The 15,697-nt window shown below is 43.9% G+C and overlaps 1 protein-coding gene across 4 annotated transcripts in view; it reads right to left on the bottom strand.

Annotated features, from left to right (window-relative positions):
* LOC134533631 (CCR4-NOT transcription complex subunit 6-like) overlaps nucleotides 1-15,697 on the bottom strand; it is a 515,868-nt gene that overhangs the window by 456,796 nt on the left and 43,375 nt on the right. For all 4 annotated transcript variants that reach the window (XM_063371129.1, XM_063371126.1, XM_063371128.1 and 1 more), the window contains exon 3: nucleotides 6,019-6,205. In XM_063371129.1, coding sequence (XP_063227199.1) covers nucleotides 6,019-6,205 — 187 coding nt within the window. The remainder of the gene's footprint in view (nucleotides 1-6,018; nucleotides 6,206-15,697) is intronic.

The following is a 15,697-nucleotide window of genomic DNA, read 5'->3' as shown; positions in this document are numbered from 1 at the left end:
GGCCTCGACTACCAGCTGACTCAGCTGTAGGGCTCGGTTGGACGGACATGTTTTCCAACCTGTCCCTCAATGTTGCGGTGGCCACTTCTATGTCACCGAGCCTGCTCTCCAGGTGCTGGATGTGTTCGCGCACCTCTTCCCTGGCATTGGCCTGCCCTCGGTGCTCGTTGGCCATTATGTTCCTTAAGGAAGTGACGTGGGATTCCAACCCATCTACACGGCTGTTGTATAGGGAGACCTGTTCTGCAATTTGTTGCATCTCCTCGTGCTGTTGTGTGAGCCTACTCTCGATACTGTGTTCGAGATTCCTTATGCTGGTACTGGCCTCATCTAACTTTGCAGTGAGCACAGTGTTGTTTTGCTCTAACTTCTCTGTTAGGGTAGTGTTGCTCTGCTTCATTTCCGTGTTGTTCTGCAGCAGAATCTGCATCAATGTCTCTAGGGACACTGGTGGTGGAGTAGGAGTGCTGTCCTGGGGTGCAGCTGAGTGAAGGACAGTGTCATTCAGGTTTTCCTGCTCCATGATTAAAGGAGATGTGGGCCGCTCTAACCTCTCCTCACAGGTGCCTACAGGAGAATTCCCTGCAGATGATGTAGGATGTGATTCACTGCTTGAAGTTTGTGCAGTAGCATACTCCTCACCTACACTGAGTGATCTGTTTCTTAGGAAGTATGTATTTTGCTCGCTGGCCATGGTGGTGTGTTATGAGGTAATTGACAAGATAATAGATTTACACAACTAGTGCACTTGCACACAATACTGAGGTGATACAGTATTTACACACTAAAAAAACGTTGAGGTGTCCCTTAACCTCAATATTCGGCCCTACCGTATGGGATCCAATTTGTTATGTACGTACTCTTTTGCCCTCACGCACACACTTAAAATATTGGTATATGTTTAGGCACCACCTCTATGGAGATGTACATACATGTAACACGTTGGGCTGTGTTGAACTGTGTAGGAAAAATTGATAATTGTGTGGCTCTCCACTGGTAAGTATAGATATCAAGTAGGCCACAGTTAGGTATTAATCAAATAGGTACAAACATACATAAATATACACTGGGATAGATGACACTATAAATAACATAACACAACACTCAAATAAAAATATATAATTATTTACTTCAAATGAAAAATGGATTCAATATTTACCCTTATTAATTATATTTAATTAATTATTAATTATATTCAAAACAACCTAACTGGTACTTGACCTCATATAACTCAAATAAATCTCAATTACCAGGAGTTATGGTGCGCACATTTAAGTTTTCACAAAAGTCTTAATTCGGGTTCGTAGAAACTGCACAGTTTTAATTTATGTTCTTAGGGATCTTAAATCTATTTACCTCGGCTAGTAAGGTTCGAAAAAATCGTCGGTAGAGCTCAGAGTCTCTCAATCTATAGGACCTCTGAGTCAGAAAAATAGTGTGTAAAATCGTTAAATTTATATCAAAATATTATTAAAATCGTGGATACTGTCAATTTACTTCATAAAATCAATGTTTATATTAGTTTCTGACGGCGATGTGACGTAAAAACGGGAGTTACGTGACGAGAGTATGAGTATAGGACACAAATTCTAGGCACTTTTATTTACTCACGTTTCACACTCCTAAGTTGTTTATCTTTTTAGATAAACCCTATTTTCGTATCTGGACTCCCTAATGATACATAATTATCATCCACTATCCAGGATGCCTAGTGCTAAATATCTAATTCGAAGGATTTATTATCGCCGACGTCACGAAGTTACAGCTCTCTTAGCTGGCCATTGTAGAACTCTCTTTCCTACTAGCTTCTTAAATTAAGCCAGTAAAACTTAACTTTCAAATGGCGGCCTGTGATTGGCCGAAAACCAAAATCAGTTACATAATTTCCTTATTAAAACGTGAAATCCGCACGCAACAATAGCACGGATTACAAAAATTCACGTACAATTTAAATAAAAAAATATTAAAATAATAATTTACATTATAAAATAAAGGCGTTAATTTTACCGTTTACCGTCTTAAAGTTCATTTAGTCCTTAGAGGGGTATCACCAATACCTATTTCAAATAGTCCGGTAAAAATCCAAATAACATTAGACACAGAGCAAACAAAATAAATAAATCGTAAATAAATAATAATTAAACTGTCAAAACAAATAACATGTTGCAGTACAATTAGTAGTTTAGTATCTTTTTCATTGCCGGTTTCTTACATTTGAAAATATCTTACGGCATTACAGCCATTACAAACAAAACAGGTAACAATGTTAGATTCTTATTTTTGATACATTACATTGAGTACACTAACGAATAAAATAGAGAAAAAAAGGGGGTGGTGGAGGGGGGGGGGGGGAGGAAAACCATTTCATGCTATAGCCTACTAAGTTCAACTGTTTAGGAACATTGAGCTCGCAGGCTCATAAAACAAATATATGTGTTTAAAATACAATATTTTATAATAATAAGGAAAACGTCCTAAAACTGGGGGAGTTATCAAGATGTTCTTCACTTCTTTCTGAGGGGTGCCGAAAGATGGAGGGAGACTCCGTTATAGAGGCTCACGAGTTACATTTTGAGGTGCAAAATGTGGCGCCGGAACTGGGCCACCATCTTGAACTGGTCTGGGGTCCTTGAAGCACTCTGGAATTCTTGAGTACTCTGGGATTCTGGAACCCTCTGGGATTCTGGAACCCTGCCTATAACCAATAATCCACATGGATTAGCTTGGTTAGCAGGCAGTTTATGCCGGGCGAAGTTAAGCCCAAAAAAAAGGCAACCTAACAGGTTTTGTGTGGGACGAAGTGCAGCTTACCTTAGCTGGCAGGGTGAAGTAGATAGTGGCTGTCCCTGGGAGTGATCTGGGGACGCGCGGCGCGGGAGCTCGCGGTAGCCATAGAAGAAATAATTATGCCGAAAACCAAAAAAAAACTAAAGTTAAACATAACTATTTGGGCAGCTACAAAGAAAAACTAAAAAAATCTAGGCGACATGGCCTGGCTCAGAAAGCAACTACATTATTGCCGAAAGCGGATCACGATAGCTGCTGGTCGTTACTGCGACCTGTTGCGAAGATGCGCGCCGGACGAGAGCTGCCCTAAAAATCCCTGAAAAGGCGCCGGGACGCTAACTTAAAATTAAGCCCGGTTGTCTGTTCCTCTGGAGGAGGGGATCGGGAAACCCGAAGTGCTCCGAAGGGCTCCGAAAGAAAAAAAGGGCTCCAGCGACCTATCGACTGAGTGTGAGGTCGACTGTTTCTCCTGGTGGGGATAGGATGGTTAGTAGTGCGCTCTCGCTCTCAGCTGGTTCGTCCTTTCGCCGATAGATGGTGTGGGCATGCGGATTGGAGTCTCGCAGAGACCATTGCGGCACTTGGTGGCCGCCATTTTGCAATGGGGGGGAGGGGGGGAACACCTGGTGAATGACCTGCCCTGGGGGAGTTCGCCGTCCGGACGTTGGGACGTGCGGCGGAGCTTGAAAAAAGGACACCAAAACGTGTTAGAGACCGCAAACTTCAGCACACCTCCGAGAAGGGGTGGGGGTGACCATGGGAAGCTTAGGGCGGCTACTTTCGTCACGCGTAGCGCTAAACTCGTGACGAAACGCGACGGCCAGCGGATACCGTTGCTGATGATAGCCCTGTAGTCGGCTAGACCCAGCAAATTTGGTGGGAAACGGCGGTAAGAGCACTATACTGCTCAACAAGCTAACCTGCCGGTACACTCGACCGAACAAGTTTGGATGGGGCGAAAGCAGCGGGCGAAAGAGGAAAATTAAAGTTATAAAAAAAATTTAAAATTTTGTAAAACTAAGAAAATAAAAAAAATTCGTGCCTAAAGTAGCACTTATTCGGCACAATTTTAACAGCTCCAGTAACATCTGCAGCCACCGAGAGATCCTTCAGTACATTTTCGTGGATTCATAGCAAGAAAAGGAATCGCCTCACAACTTCTAGGGCAGGTAAAATTACCTACTTGTCCCACAACTGGAAGCTAATGCAAAAGCAGAACTCATCTCAGTGACAGCAAGATAACCAGAGGAAATATTCCAAAGATGTAAGCTTATCTGAAGTCCCAGCATGCTCTTCCTCTATGCAAGTAGTACATGCAGAGAATAAAAGGTACTGTCAGTTTTATTTATATAATTTATTTATTTATTTATTTTGTGACATGCCCATTAGACTGACTTTTTTTAAATTATTTATTTAAAGCTTCAAGTGAAAGTTAAGCAGTAGCAGTTCAAATGATGCTGACGAAACTGACTCCAAAGCATGTGAAGAAGTTACATAAGTTGAGTCAGATAACGAAACTTCTGAAGATGAATAAATAGCTTCGAACTATTATAGTGCACCATAATTTGACATTTCTGCAAGTTGCAAAGAAATTACTATGTACCTATATTATAATTGTTCATCTCTGTAGTAGGTAGTTTTAGTAATTAGATATAGATATTGGTCGAGATCGTAAATTCCAGAATATTCCATGTCTTAAGTCATTTAATACTGTATTAAGGCCTATCAAGTGAAAATTAATTAAATATGCATAGTATTATATGAAACACTTTTTTTTTAGTTTCCCGGTAACAATCCCATCACTACTGGTACGGCCATGTTTAAATTCAGCTGCCAGAATTTTCATAGTGATAAATGATGGTGCAGAGTCCCCGTACACTGCGTCCAACTCGTCATTAATTTGCGAATGTACATTCCCTCACAAAACAAATATTAATGACAGCCCAATACTTCATTTTTTTCCATTTTCACGAAAACTTGCATATCAAACCACGCAAACAATTGTAAAAAAAAACAACTTTGCATCTAAAATTGCTGAAATTTCAGAGTACATTCCAAAACATGCACACACACATTGCCTAATGTTTGTTGATGAGTGCTGCCATCTTCACGTTGGGGTCGGAAATATTTTTGACAACCCTGGTATATTATCACGTGCCAGACGATGCGTAGAAAACACGTTTGGAGAAATTGCAGTAGGTTTCAGTATTTTTCATATTACAATAAATTGGCAACCATTAAAAGTATTTTATATTGAAATGGATTGTCATTCTACATAATTTTTTACGTCAATAAAATAGAGAAGGGTATACCACGGGATCTTTTTTAGACAAAGAAAGTGTGGAAGAAACACGTGTTTTAAATGAATAGAGAAATATGCAACCTGAAGGATGTTTTGATAGGCTAGGTGAATGTTGATACTGGAGCAGCTGCAAATCAAGATAACTTCATTTGGTTATTCAATGGGCCCATAAAGGTTTCATCCCAAGACAAAATAGGGCACAAAGGCAGACACTAACATATTATTGGATAATGGGTTTTGTTTACGCTGGTGGGTGGAAAATAGTCATTTATGAACATCCTTGTGCACTGTTAAGATAGAGAAACCATGTGGTAAGCAAAACTATGTAAAAAAACTGTTTTTCATTATACATATAATGATCTTAAGGGAAAGGAATAAAAATACATTTTTTAATATGTACATTAGAAACAATAATAAAATCATAAGAATAATGTACATTGAAAATAAAATGCTAGACAAACAATAAATGCATAGCATTATTTACTTTTCACTTCACCTCCTTCTATGCTACTAATGGTTTCTTGGTCTGCGATGTATATAACAGCAAGTCAAAGTACCACAGTGTCTACTTGTACACAGCATCTCTTGACGCACCCCTTGGTTTGCTTTCCCAAACGCAGCACAACTCCTTCCTGAACAATGCCCGGATAATCAAATATTCTTACCAAAATCCAAATCAGCAGAGGGAAATTTCTCCTGTGTAAACTGCACAAGCAAATACCAGGCTTCATCCCTCTTTTCCCGATTTTAAAAATCGGTGCTACAAACCTGACATAAAACTGGCAACTGATGATATTTGTTTACAAATTTATAAATTTAATTTAAGATTCATGGCTCATGAATACCTTCATTGCTCTGAACAGTGTGCTTCTCAATGAAAAGAAGTGGTTCCTAATGACACGAGAACACAGCGACGGCGAGGTAGGTACCTGAGGTAGATGAGGTCGCCCAGCTCGGCCGGCAGGCTGCGCAGCTTGTTGCCCGACAGGTCGAGGGAGCGCAGGTTCGCCAGCTGGCAGATGTCCGGGGGAATGCGCGACAGGCAGTTGTCGTTCAGGTACAGCGCCGTGAGGTGTCGCAGCGCCCACAGCCCGGGGCTCAGGCTCTTGATACACCCTGCCACGTGCGCACACACACACACTCGGCACTTGCTCCCGTCCCCTGCTGCACTATGTAGCAACATTTTATATTTTTTAACAAAACAAAAGGAATTCACACACCTAACTGAATACAATATCAAGCTTTTTGACGTAACCCCACTAAACTTTCACCAGACATAATCAAACCACTACCCTTTTTGTTCAGTTCACCTACGTTTTAAGTTCCTAAAGGGAAAGCTTACCGCCAAGTGATCAACTATGGAAATTGAATCTATAGATCGATATTGAACCAATACCACTCCCGGATCACCATAAAGCCATCCATTGGTTCAGCATGGTATAATATTTTAGTATGTTTGATGTAAACTACAGAATCATCAAAACACCTTACTGGAATCTTTATGAGCACAAGGTCGTGGTTACTAATGCCAAGGTGCTATCTAATTTGCTCACTGCGCCTTAAAATGGTGTGTGCAAGAAAAATGTACTGTTCCAATGGGGACCAAAACTGGATAGATGTTTCTAATTCTTAAAAAGGCTAATCCCCGTCCTAATGTTTTGCATATGGCCAACTTCACTAAACCTTCATCTCGCAGACAGATGAGAGAACTGTGAAAGCAGCAGAGCAGTCTCTTCAAAAAAATTTTATGGTTGTCGCCAACATATAGCTTTTGCCTTAAAAACTTTAACCCATCAGGAAAGAAAAGCGTCATCAGTTTTAGAATTACAATTAGAATTCCAATAAAAAACAATTGTAGCGGTTAGGTCCGCTACTTTTGAACTGCGTGCGCCGCCGCGGGCCTCCAGCACTCCGCTCCCCTCCTCCTTCTCCCTCCTTTTCCCCCTCCTAGTGCTTGTTCAATCTGTACTCGTTTCCCCCCATGTGGGGAGCCTTCTTCTGCTGGTTTGTTTAGTCAGGCTCGGTTGTCAGCGGTAGCTCATCTGTTGTACTTCTACTAGCATGTAGTCCGTTAGGTTCCGTTTGAACTACGTGCGTGTGCAACCTCAGGGGAAAAATGTAAGTTGGTTTGAGTCGTGTGTGAGGCGGTGGCCTTCACCCTAATGTAGAGTCATTTATTCTTGAATTTGTTCTGTCTAAATTACTTTTCGGCCGCCACCAAGAAACACATGTTTGGTTTTTTGCGTTGAATTAACTTCATCTTCGTTTCCATTTTTTTGTTTGTAACTGTCTCCCCCTGAGACGTCGTCGCACGTATTTGTTTGTTAAGTAATAATGTAAATTCTTTCTTTAATTGTACCTGCACTTTGCAGTAGTTTTGTAATTCTTATTGATGTGAACTTAACTTCATACTTGACAATGCTTTTGTTTCGAGTCAACTGCGGATTGTCCCCTTTTGATGGTCCATTGTTTGGATTGCTTACGGTGTGGCCGGCTTACCTTTAACATTTATTGATGTTAACAAGCACGTTTTGTCAAATTCATTGTTCCCAATTTATGTACTTAGCCTTGCCTAAATTGTTTTCACTTAACATTATCAGTAATGTTAACGTAATGTTTTGATTTGAATTTGAATTTGAATAAAATGTCTGTGTACCTGAAACCATTTACCTTGCATACCTGATCTGCTCCATTCACGTATATCCCAGTCCATGCCAGGTTCTGGCCTCCCTTCTCGCCTCCAAAGCTTAGTTAGGCTTTTCAACTGCGCAACTCTGCTGCAGGACTGTGAGTGTTAACGTGTTTCTGTTCTTTTTTTCATGAACCATGGGAACTCCGGCAACCGGGTGGATATACCGTTTGCGGAGAGACGACGTCATCCAGGTTTTGACGGAGGAAGCCGTTCCTTTCGAGGAGGACGCAAATGTGGCGACCCTTCGTGGATTGCTCGTCAGGCACGTGCGCGGCGCCTGGGAGTTATCAGATGAGCTCCCGTCTCGGCAAGTCCCCACCCCCGCTAATCCAGTTGGGAATAATTCCAGATTTAATGAAAAGATTTTTTTTCGAATTTGAAACTTCTCCTACATCTTGATAGTGGTGAACCGCGTGCGGTTCTAGATTTTCTGAGTGCCGCTGCACGTTTAGCTGGTTTAAAGTTAGTCAGTGAGGCGGAGTTTTGAAAGCTCTCTTGAGCCTGTGTGGAGCGGCGTTTTTGCCACTGCTCACTGACGTCGTAAATCAGAATCTGACATTCGCACAGTTCAAGACGTCTGTGCTACAGTTTGCCTGTCCGCCACGTGTGCTGGAAACGTGTAAACGCGAACTTGTATTCAGGTTTCAGAAGCCTGATGAGCCCCTGTTGCAATTCATTAATTCAGTTGCGGCTTATGCTGAGGTACTGGAGTTGAACCTCCCTGAGGCGGAATTAACGCAAACTATTGTTAGCAACGTGTCTCCGCTGGTGTTACAGCATAGCGCCATGCTTAGCCCTCCTTCCAGTCTGAGTGCTCTCCGTAAGTGGAGCTCAGAAGTGGAGAATAGATTGCTAGCTGTCAAAAAATATCACGAGGATTTTCACTCCAAGCCCACTCCAGGCAGTTTTGTTCCTGTTTCTAATTCTAATTCTAAATTCAATTCTCCTAATGTTCAGTTTACGTCTCAAGTCAATGCCGTAACCGCTAGCGCGGTGCGCGCCACGCGGCAAGTTGAGTGCGCGGCTAGTGTGAGTGATCCTTCTGTCGGGGGTAAGTTTTGCCGCCGGCAGACGTCATGAGTCGGCTAATGCGCCCGGCCCGTCCTCTAACCGTCCCAGGTGTGCCAACTACTGTACTTACGGCCACGCAGTGTCTGAGCGCACGCAGCCCGCTGTGAGCCGCGAGCAGCGAAAATGTTTTCGTTGTAAGCGCACTGGGCATTACAGAAATCAATGTCCGGGAAACGGGCCTTGACCAGGCGTGCGAGTGGTCGCCACGGTCGTCACATGAGGAAAGCCGCTCATTACTTGTACAATAATTTTGTACACGTTCGTCTATTTGGAAATAATATTCCGGCTTTATTTGATTCTGTTGCTACTTGTTCTTTGATTAGTTCCGAATTGTTCGATGCATGTTGCATCAAACATCCGCATTTGTTAAGCCGTGTATGTACCGGCTCTGACGTGAAAATTTGTGTCGCCAACGGCGTGATTGTTACGTCAGACGTAGAAGTTGAAATGCACGTTAAGATAGCGGGTTTCTCTTGGAACTGGCACTTTAATGTTGTTCCCGGGTTATGTCACCCGCTTATTCTAGGTTTAGATTTTCTGGGGAAGACGCGATGTTTGTTAGACGTCGCTAACCAGGAATGGTTTTTGGTTTTCATCCTGCTCATAAAATTAAACTTATTCATCAGGACTCCGCTCCTATCGTCATGTCGTGCGCCGTCAAGTCTGACGTCATAACTGGGGACGCGGTCATTGCTGACATCATGAACAGGTATTCTGACGTAATTTCCAACCGGATAGGCAGGTGTGACGTCATGCCCTATAAATTTTATTTAAAGGACACGACTCCTGTTAGGGCTAAAGGACATAAAATTTCTCCTCCCAAATTGCAAATGTTCAAATAACATTATTGATCAACTCCTAAAAGCAAGAGTTATTGCTCCGTCTGTTTCCGATTTCACTTCGCCTTCCTTTTTAGTCCCTAAAAAGGAAGCAGGGGAATTTCGGATGGTACACAATTACAAGGAACTGAATGATAAAATTAAGGAGGACAGCTACGAGTTGCCAACCGTAGAGAGCGCCCTTCAACATCTAAGGAATGCCGCCATATTTTCCGTCATTGATTTAAATGCTAGTTTCTACCAATGTTTGTTGCATCCGGATTGTCGTAAATATACAGCATTTTCTACCCCGTGGGGGCAATTTCAGTTTAATCATGTGCCTATGGGTATGTCTTTTGGTAGCCAGGCGATGAGCCGAGTGCTAGATCACATACTAAGTGACTTAAAATTTCAGTCAGTCTTCAATTACATTGACGATATTATCGTCTACAGTGATAACCTGGAACAGCACAAGCAACATTTGTGTCAGGTGTTTGATCGTCTCAGAGCCGCTAACTTGACAGTTAATCCCGAAAAAATTCATTTGGGAAAAGAGTATGTAAACTTTTAGGTTACATTATTTCGCAAGGCAAACTCATAATGGGTCCCGATAAAGTTTCCCCCATTGTAAACTTCCCTCCTCCTAGGAATGTCAGAGAAGTTCAGAGATTTCTCGGCATAACGGGATATTATGCTCGTTTCATCCCCGATTACGCCACGTTATGTGGTCCGCTTAATAGGTTGCGTAAAAATAATGCTGTTTTTGAGTGGGGCGACGCTCAGCGGAAGGCCTTTGACGGTCTTAAGGCCTTCATCTCTTCTCCCCCTGTCTTGGTTCTTCCTGATTTTCAACGCAGGTTCGCCCTCCAGGTAGATGCGTCAAGCATCGCGGTAGATGCTGTATTGGGGCATATTGAAAACGATAGGTTGCGCCCTATTGCCTATGCCAGTAGAACATTTACTGACGGGGAACGACGTCTGGGTACCTATGAGAAGGAAGCTTTAGCATGTCTGTTTGGCGTCGAGAAATTCGCGTCTTATCTCGATTGTCACGAATTCGATCTGTTCACGGACAATCAAGCGCTTGTCCCGCTTCAAATTCAAACTACATCATATTAAGGGTAGTGACAACGTTGTGGCAAATGCGCTTTCGCGAATGTTTTCGCCTGATGAGTTTGCGACTTGTGTTTTGTCTGCGGATGAAACACAGCCGATGTGTGCAGCCGTTTGTAAAGTATTTCCGGAATCATTTCTTAGTATTCATCAATGTCAACAGGAGGATCCTTTGTGTGTTCAAATTCGGAAGGATTAGAGTGCCGGTAAAGCCGTGCCATATGTTGAGGAACAGGGTGTTGTATACTATACCGAAAATCTGGGAGGCAAAGGAAGGCTGTTGTTCCTGCATCCCTCCGCCCAATGGTTTTGAAATATTTTCACGATTCCTTATTGGGTGCACATTTGGGCATCGACAAGACGTTCCGTCGAATTAGTGCACATTTAGCTTGGCCTGAATTGCGAGCTGATGTTCAAAAACACGTGCGAACTTGTAGAGATTGTCAAGTCTCGAAACTGTCGCAGTGTGCCAAAGTCGGCTTGTATTGTACTGATGCTCGTTGCCCCCTGGCATATGCTTGACATTGATATTTTTGGTCCCCTAACACATTCTAAAAAAGATAACAACTGTATTTTGGTTATTCTGGACTTTTTTCGAAATTTGTGTTGCTCATCCCCTTATAGAACATGAAAGCTAATAGCATTGTTAAGGCATTACGAGATCAGGTGTGGAAATTTTTTGGTGCGCCTGCCTTGATCACGTGTGATAACGCAAGTTACTTCCGCTCTATACAGTTCAAAGACATGTGTTTTCAATGGGCCATTAAGCCTATTTACAGTAGTCTTTACTGCCCCCAGGGAAATCTATCAGAGCGAGTCAACAAAGTGCTTAAGAGCATTCTCACTGCTTTCTACAGGGATGATCAGTCGCTATGGGACAGCGACCTGGATTTTATCAATGTAGGGCTCAATTTAGCTGTGTATTCCGCTACTCGATTCCCTCCTTCGATCCCATTCCTTGGTAGAGAGCTGACCCACCCTCTCCTTAACCTGTGGGGACTGCCGCCCCTGGAGGCTGCCTCGGATGACGAGTCACTGGGGGCCGTGCTGGATAGTGTGGCTTGTAATCTCACGAAGGCTCGTCAAGCAGTGGCTAGTTCATATAACGCTTCCCGGAGGCCTCATGGTTTTTCTGTTGGACAGCTGGTCCTAGTAAAGAGTTTTGTGCTGCCTAATTTAGCTTAAAAGATTAACGTTAAATTAATACCGCCATCTGTTGGGCCATATGTTATTAATAGATTCCTTGGTTACTGTGTTGATGCACAGTACGTCTGGTTCTAAAAAATTCAGAAAGGCCCATGTGGGGCAGTTAAAAATGTTTAATACATAATTAGAGGGTTAGCTGTTGTTTTGGCGTGCGCGTCTGGTTTTGTGCTTTTTTTTTGTTTTCAGTTTGGTTTGGTTATCGTTCCTCCCCCTCCTTCCTGGTCGCGGATGCCGTGCCCTCAAGAGGATCTGCGCCACTACGGACCTGAGGATCCTTCGCCTGCCCGCTCCGTCGTGGTCACTGGTGCCCGCCCGCTATTCGCTGCGTCTACGAGGCCGCCCGCCTCTTTCGTTGTCTGAGTCTGTGCGACTCCATCATTCGGAATTCCGCATCAGCATGCTGCTGTGCGGCTCTTCCCTGGCTCGCCCTGAGGTGCCTACTTGAGTCGCCGCGGTTGATGTATGCTGTCCCTGGGTGAGCGAGCGGCCGGCTGTTCTGCCGTGCTGGTGTGCTCGCGTGAGACTCCGTCCCGCCAGTCTGGAGCCGTGATGCATGCCGCATGCGAGCCTGCTCAATGTACGCAATTGCATCTGGAAGTCCTCGCCCCTGTGAGCACGCAACCCGCTCGACAGGGGTGCGAGGTGAAGAGTCGAGCCTGCCAGGCGCTATCGTCGTCAGCTGCCATGGGGACGCCTGTGGCAGTTACATCCGGAGATGCGTCTGTCTGTCGACGTACGAGCTATGGAGCTCGTCGCAACAAATTGTTGAAAAAATGAACTTACCTGGGGCGTCCCTCAAGATCAAGAAAACTCTTCTGTGCTGAAGATGCTCCCTTTGGTCTTTGTATTTAACCTATGTAATCCTTCAAGAATCCTTGGCCATTATATACGGCGTATTAATCTTGCACTGGCAGTTAAGTTTCTAAAAATTGTGTGTTCGTCTTAAAAGTGAACATTGACATTGACATTGTCATGAAGTTGGAGAAGGCGGCGGGTACCGTGGTTTAAGGGCAGGGGAGTTGTAGCAGTTAGGTCCGCTACTTTTGAACTGCGTGTGCCGCCGCGGGCCTCCGGCACTCCGCTCCCCTCCTCCTTCTCCCTCCTTTTCCCCCTCCTAGTGCTTGTTCAATTTGTACTCATTTCCCCCCCCCCCCTATGATCGGCAAATGCGCGCGCTGCGGCGCAATCTTATAAATTGAGCTGCAACCATGTGGGGAGCCTTCTTCTGCTGGTTTGTTTAGTCAGGCTCGGTTGTCAGCGGTAGCTCATCTGTTGTACTTCTACTAGCATGTAGTCTATTAGGTTCCGTTTGAACTACGTGCGTGTGCGACCTCAGGGGAAAAATGTAAGTTGGTTTGAGTCGTGAGTGAGGCAGTGGCCTTCACCCTAATGTAGTCATTTATTCTTGAATTTGTTCTGTCTAAATTACTTTTCGGCCGCCACCAAGAAAAACATGTTTGGATTTTTGCGTTAAATTAACTTCATCTTCGTTTTTTCATTTTTTTGTTTGTAAGTGTCTCCCCCTGAGACGTCGTCGCACGTATTTGTTTGTTAAGTAATAATGTAAATTCTTTCTTTAATTGTACCTGCACTTTGCAGTAGTTTTGTAATTCTTATTGATGTGAACTTAACTTCATACTTGGCAATGCTTTTGTTTCGAGTCAACTGCGCATTGTCGTCCCACCCCGCCCTTATGCCTATAGACATTACAACTACGCTACTCTGCTAAGGATTGTGTTTAACGTTTATTTGTTCTTTTTTTGCATGCACCATGGGGACTCCAGCAACCGGGTAGATATACCGTTTATGAAGAGACAACCTAATCCAGGTCCTAACTGAGGTAGCCGTTCCGTTAGAGGATGACGCAACTGTGGCTACCCTTCGTGGGTTGCTTGTTCAACACGTGCGAGGCGCCTGGGAATCGTCAGAAGAGGTACCGTCTCGGCAAGTCCCCACCCCCGCTAATCCTGCTGTGTCTAATTCTAGATTTAATGAAAAGGATTTCTTTGCAAATTTGAAACTTCTCCCTCGTCTAGACTATTGTGAACAGCGTGCGGTTCTAGATTTTTTGATTGCGGCTGCTCCCTTAGCTGGGTTGAAACTAGTCTGTGAGGCGGAGCTTTTGAAAGCTCTCTTAAGCCTCTGTGGCGCGGCATTTTTGCCACTGCTCACTGACGCCATAAGCCCGAATTTAACTTTCGCGCTGTTCAAGACGTCTGTGTTACAGTTTGCCTGTCCACCACGTGTTTTGGAAACGTCTAAACGTGAGCTAGTATTCAGGTTTCAGAAGCCTGATGAGCACTTATTACAGTTTATTAATTCCGTTGTGGCCTACGCCTAGGTATTTCAATATATTGAGGCTGAATTAACTCAGGCTATTGTAGGCAACGTGTCACCGCTAGTGTTACAGTATAGCGCAATGCTAAGCCCTCCTTCCAGTCTGTGTGCTCTCCGCAAGTGGAGCTCGGACGTGGAGAATAGATTATTGGCTATTAAGCAGTATCAGGAGGATTTTCCTTTCATGCCTACGCCAGGTAGCTTTGCTTCGACTTCTAAAATTAAATATCCTAATTTTCAGTCCGCTTCACATGTCAGTTCTGAACTCGCTCGCGCCGTGCGCACCTCGCGGCACGTTGAGTGCGCGACTAGTGTTAGTGATCCCTCTGCCGTGGCGAGTCAGGCCGCCGGCAGACGCACAGAGTCGGCTAATGTGTCCGGCCCATTCTCTAATCGTCCCAGGTGTGCCAACTGCTAAACATTCGGTCACGCGGATTCTGAGTGCACACAGCCCGCCGTGAACCGCGAACAGCGAAAATGTTTCCTTTGTAAACGCACAGGGTGTGCGAGTGGTCGCCACGGTCTTCGCTTGAGGAAAGCCGCTCATCATTTGTACAATAATTTTGTACACGTTCCTCTGTTTGGCGAAATTGTTCCGGCCCTAATAGATTCTGGTGCTACCCGATCATTAATCAGTTCTGAATTTTCGATGCATGTTGCATCAAATCTCCGCATTTGTTAAGCCATGTTAGTACCGGCTCTGACGTGAAAATTTGTGTCGCCAACGGCGTGATTGTTGCGTCAGACGTAGAAGTTGAACTTCACTTCAAAATCGCGGGTTTCTTGTGGAATTGGCGATTTAATGTTGTTTCCGGGTTATGTCACCCGCTCATTCTTGGATTAGATTTTCTGGGGAAAACGCGATGTTTGTTGGACGTCGCTAATCAGGAATTAGTATTCGGCTTTCATCCTTCAATTCTGACGTCATCAACAGGGACGCGGTTATACTGACGTCATGAATAGATATTCTGATGTAATTACCAGCCGAATAGGCAGGTGTGATGTGATGCACTACAAATTCTATCTTAAGGACACAACTCCCGGCAGGGCAAAGGGACATAAAATTTCACCGCCTAAATTACAAAAATGGAAAATTATCATTGATCGTCTCTTAGATGTAGGAGTTATTGCTCCCTCTGTTTCCGATTTTAGTTCACCGTCCTTTTTAGTCCCTAAGAAGGAAGCTGGTGAATTTAGGCTGGTTCATAACTATAAAGAACTCGATGATAAGATTAAAGAGGACAGCTACGAGTTGCCAACCGTAGAGAGCGCCCTCCAACATCTAGGGAATGCCGCCATATTTTTCCGTCATTGATTTAAATGCTAGTTTCCACCAGTGTCTCTTGCATCCGGACTGTCACAAATATAATG

Source organism: Bacillus rossius, chromosome 7 (genome assembly GCF_032445375.1).
Source record: "Bacillus rossius redtenbacheri isolate Brsri chromosome 7, Brsri_v3, whole genome shotgun sequence".
Lineage (NCBI taxonomy): Eukaryota > Metazoa > Arthropoda > Insecta > Phasmatodea > Bacillidae > Bacillus > Bacillus rossius.
Note: the sequence above shows the minus strand (reverse complement) of the source record. Positions and strands in the feature narration are given on the sequence as shown.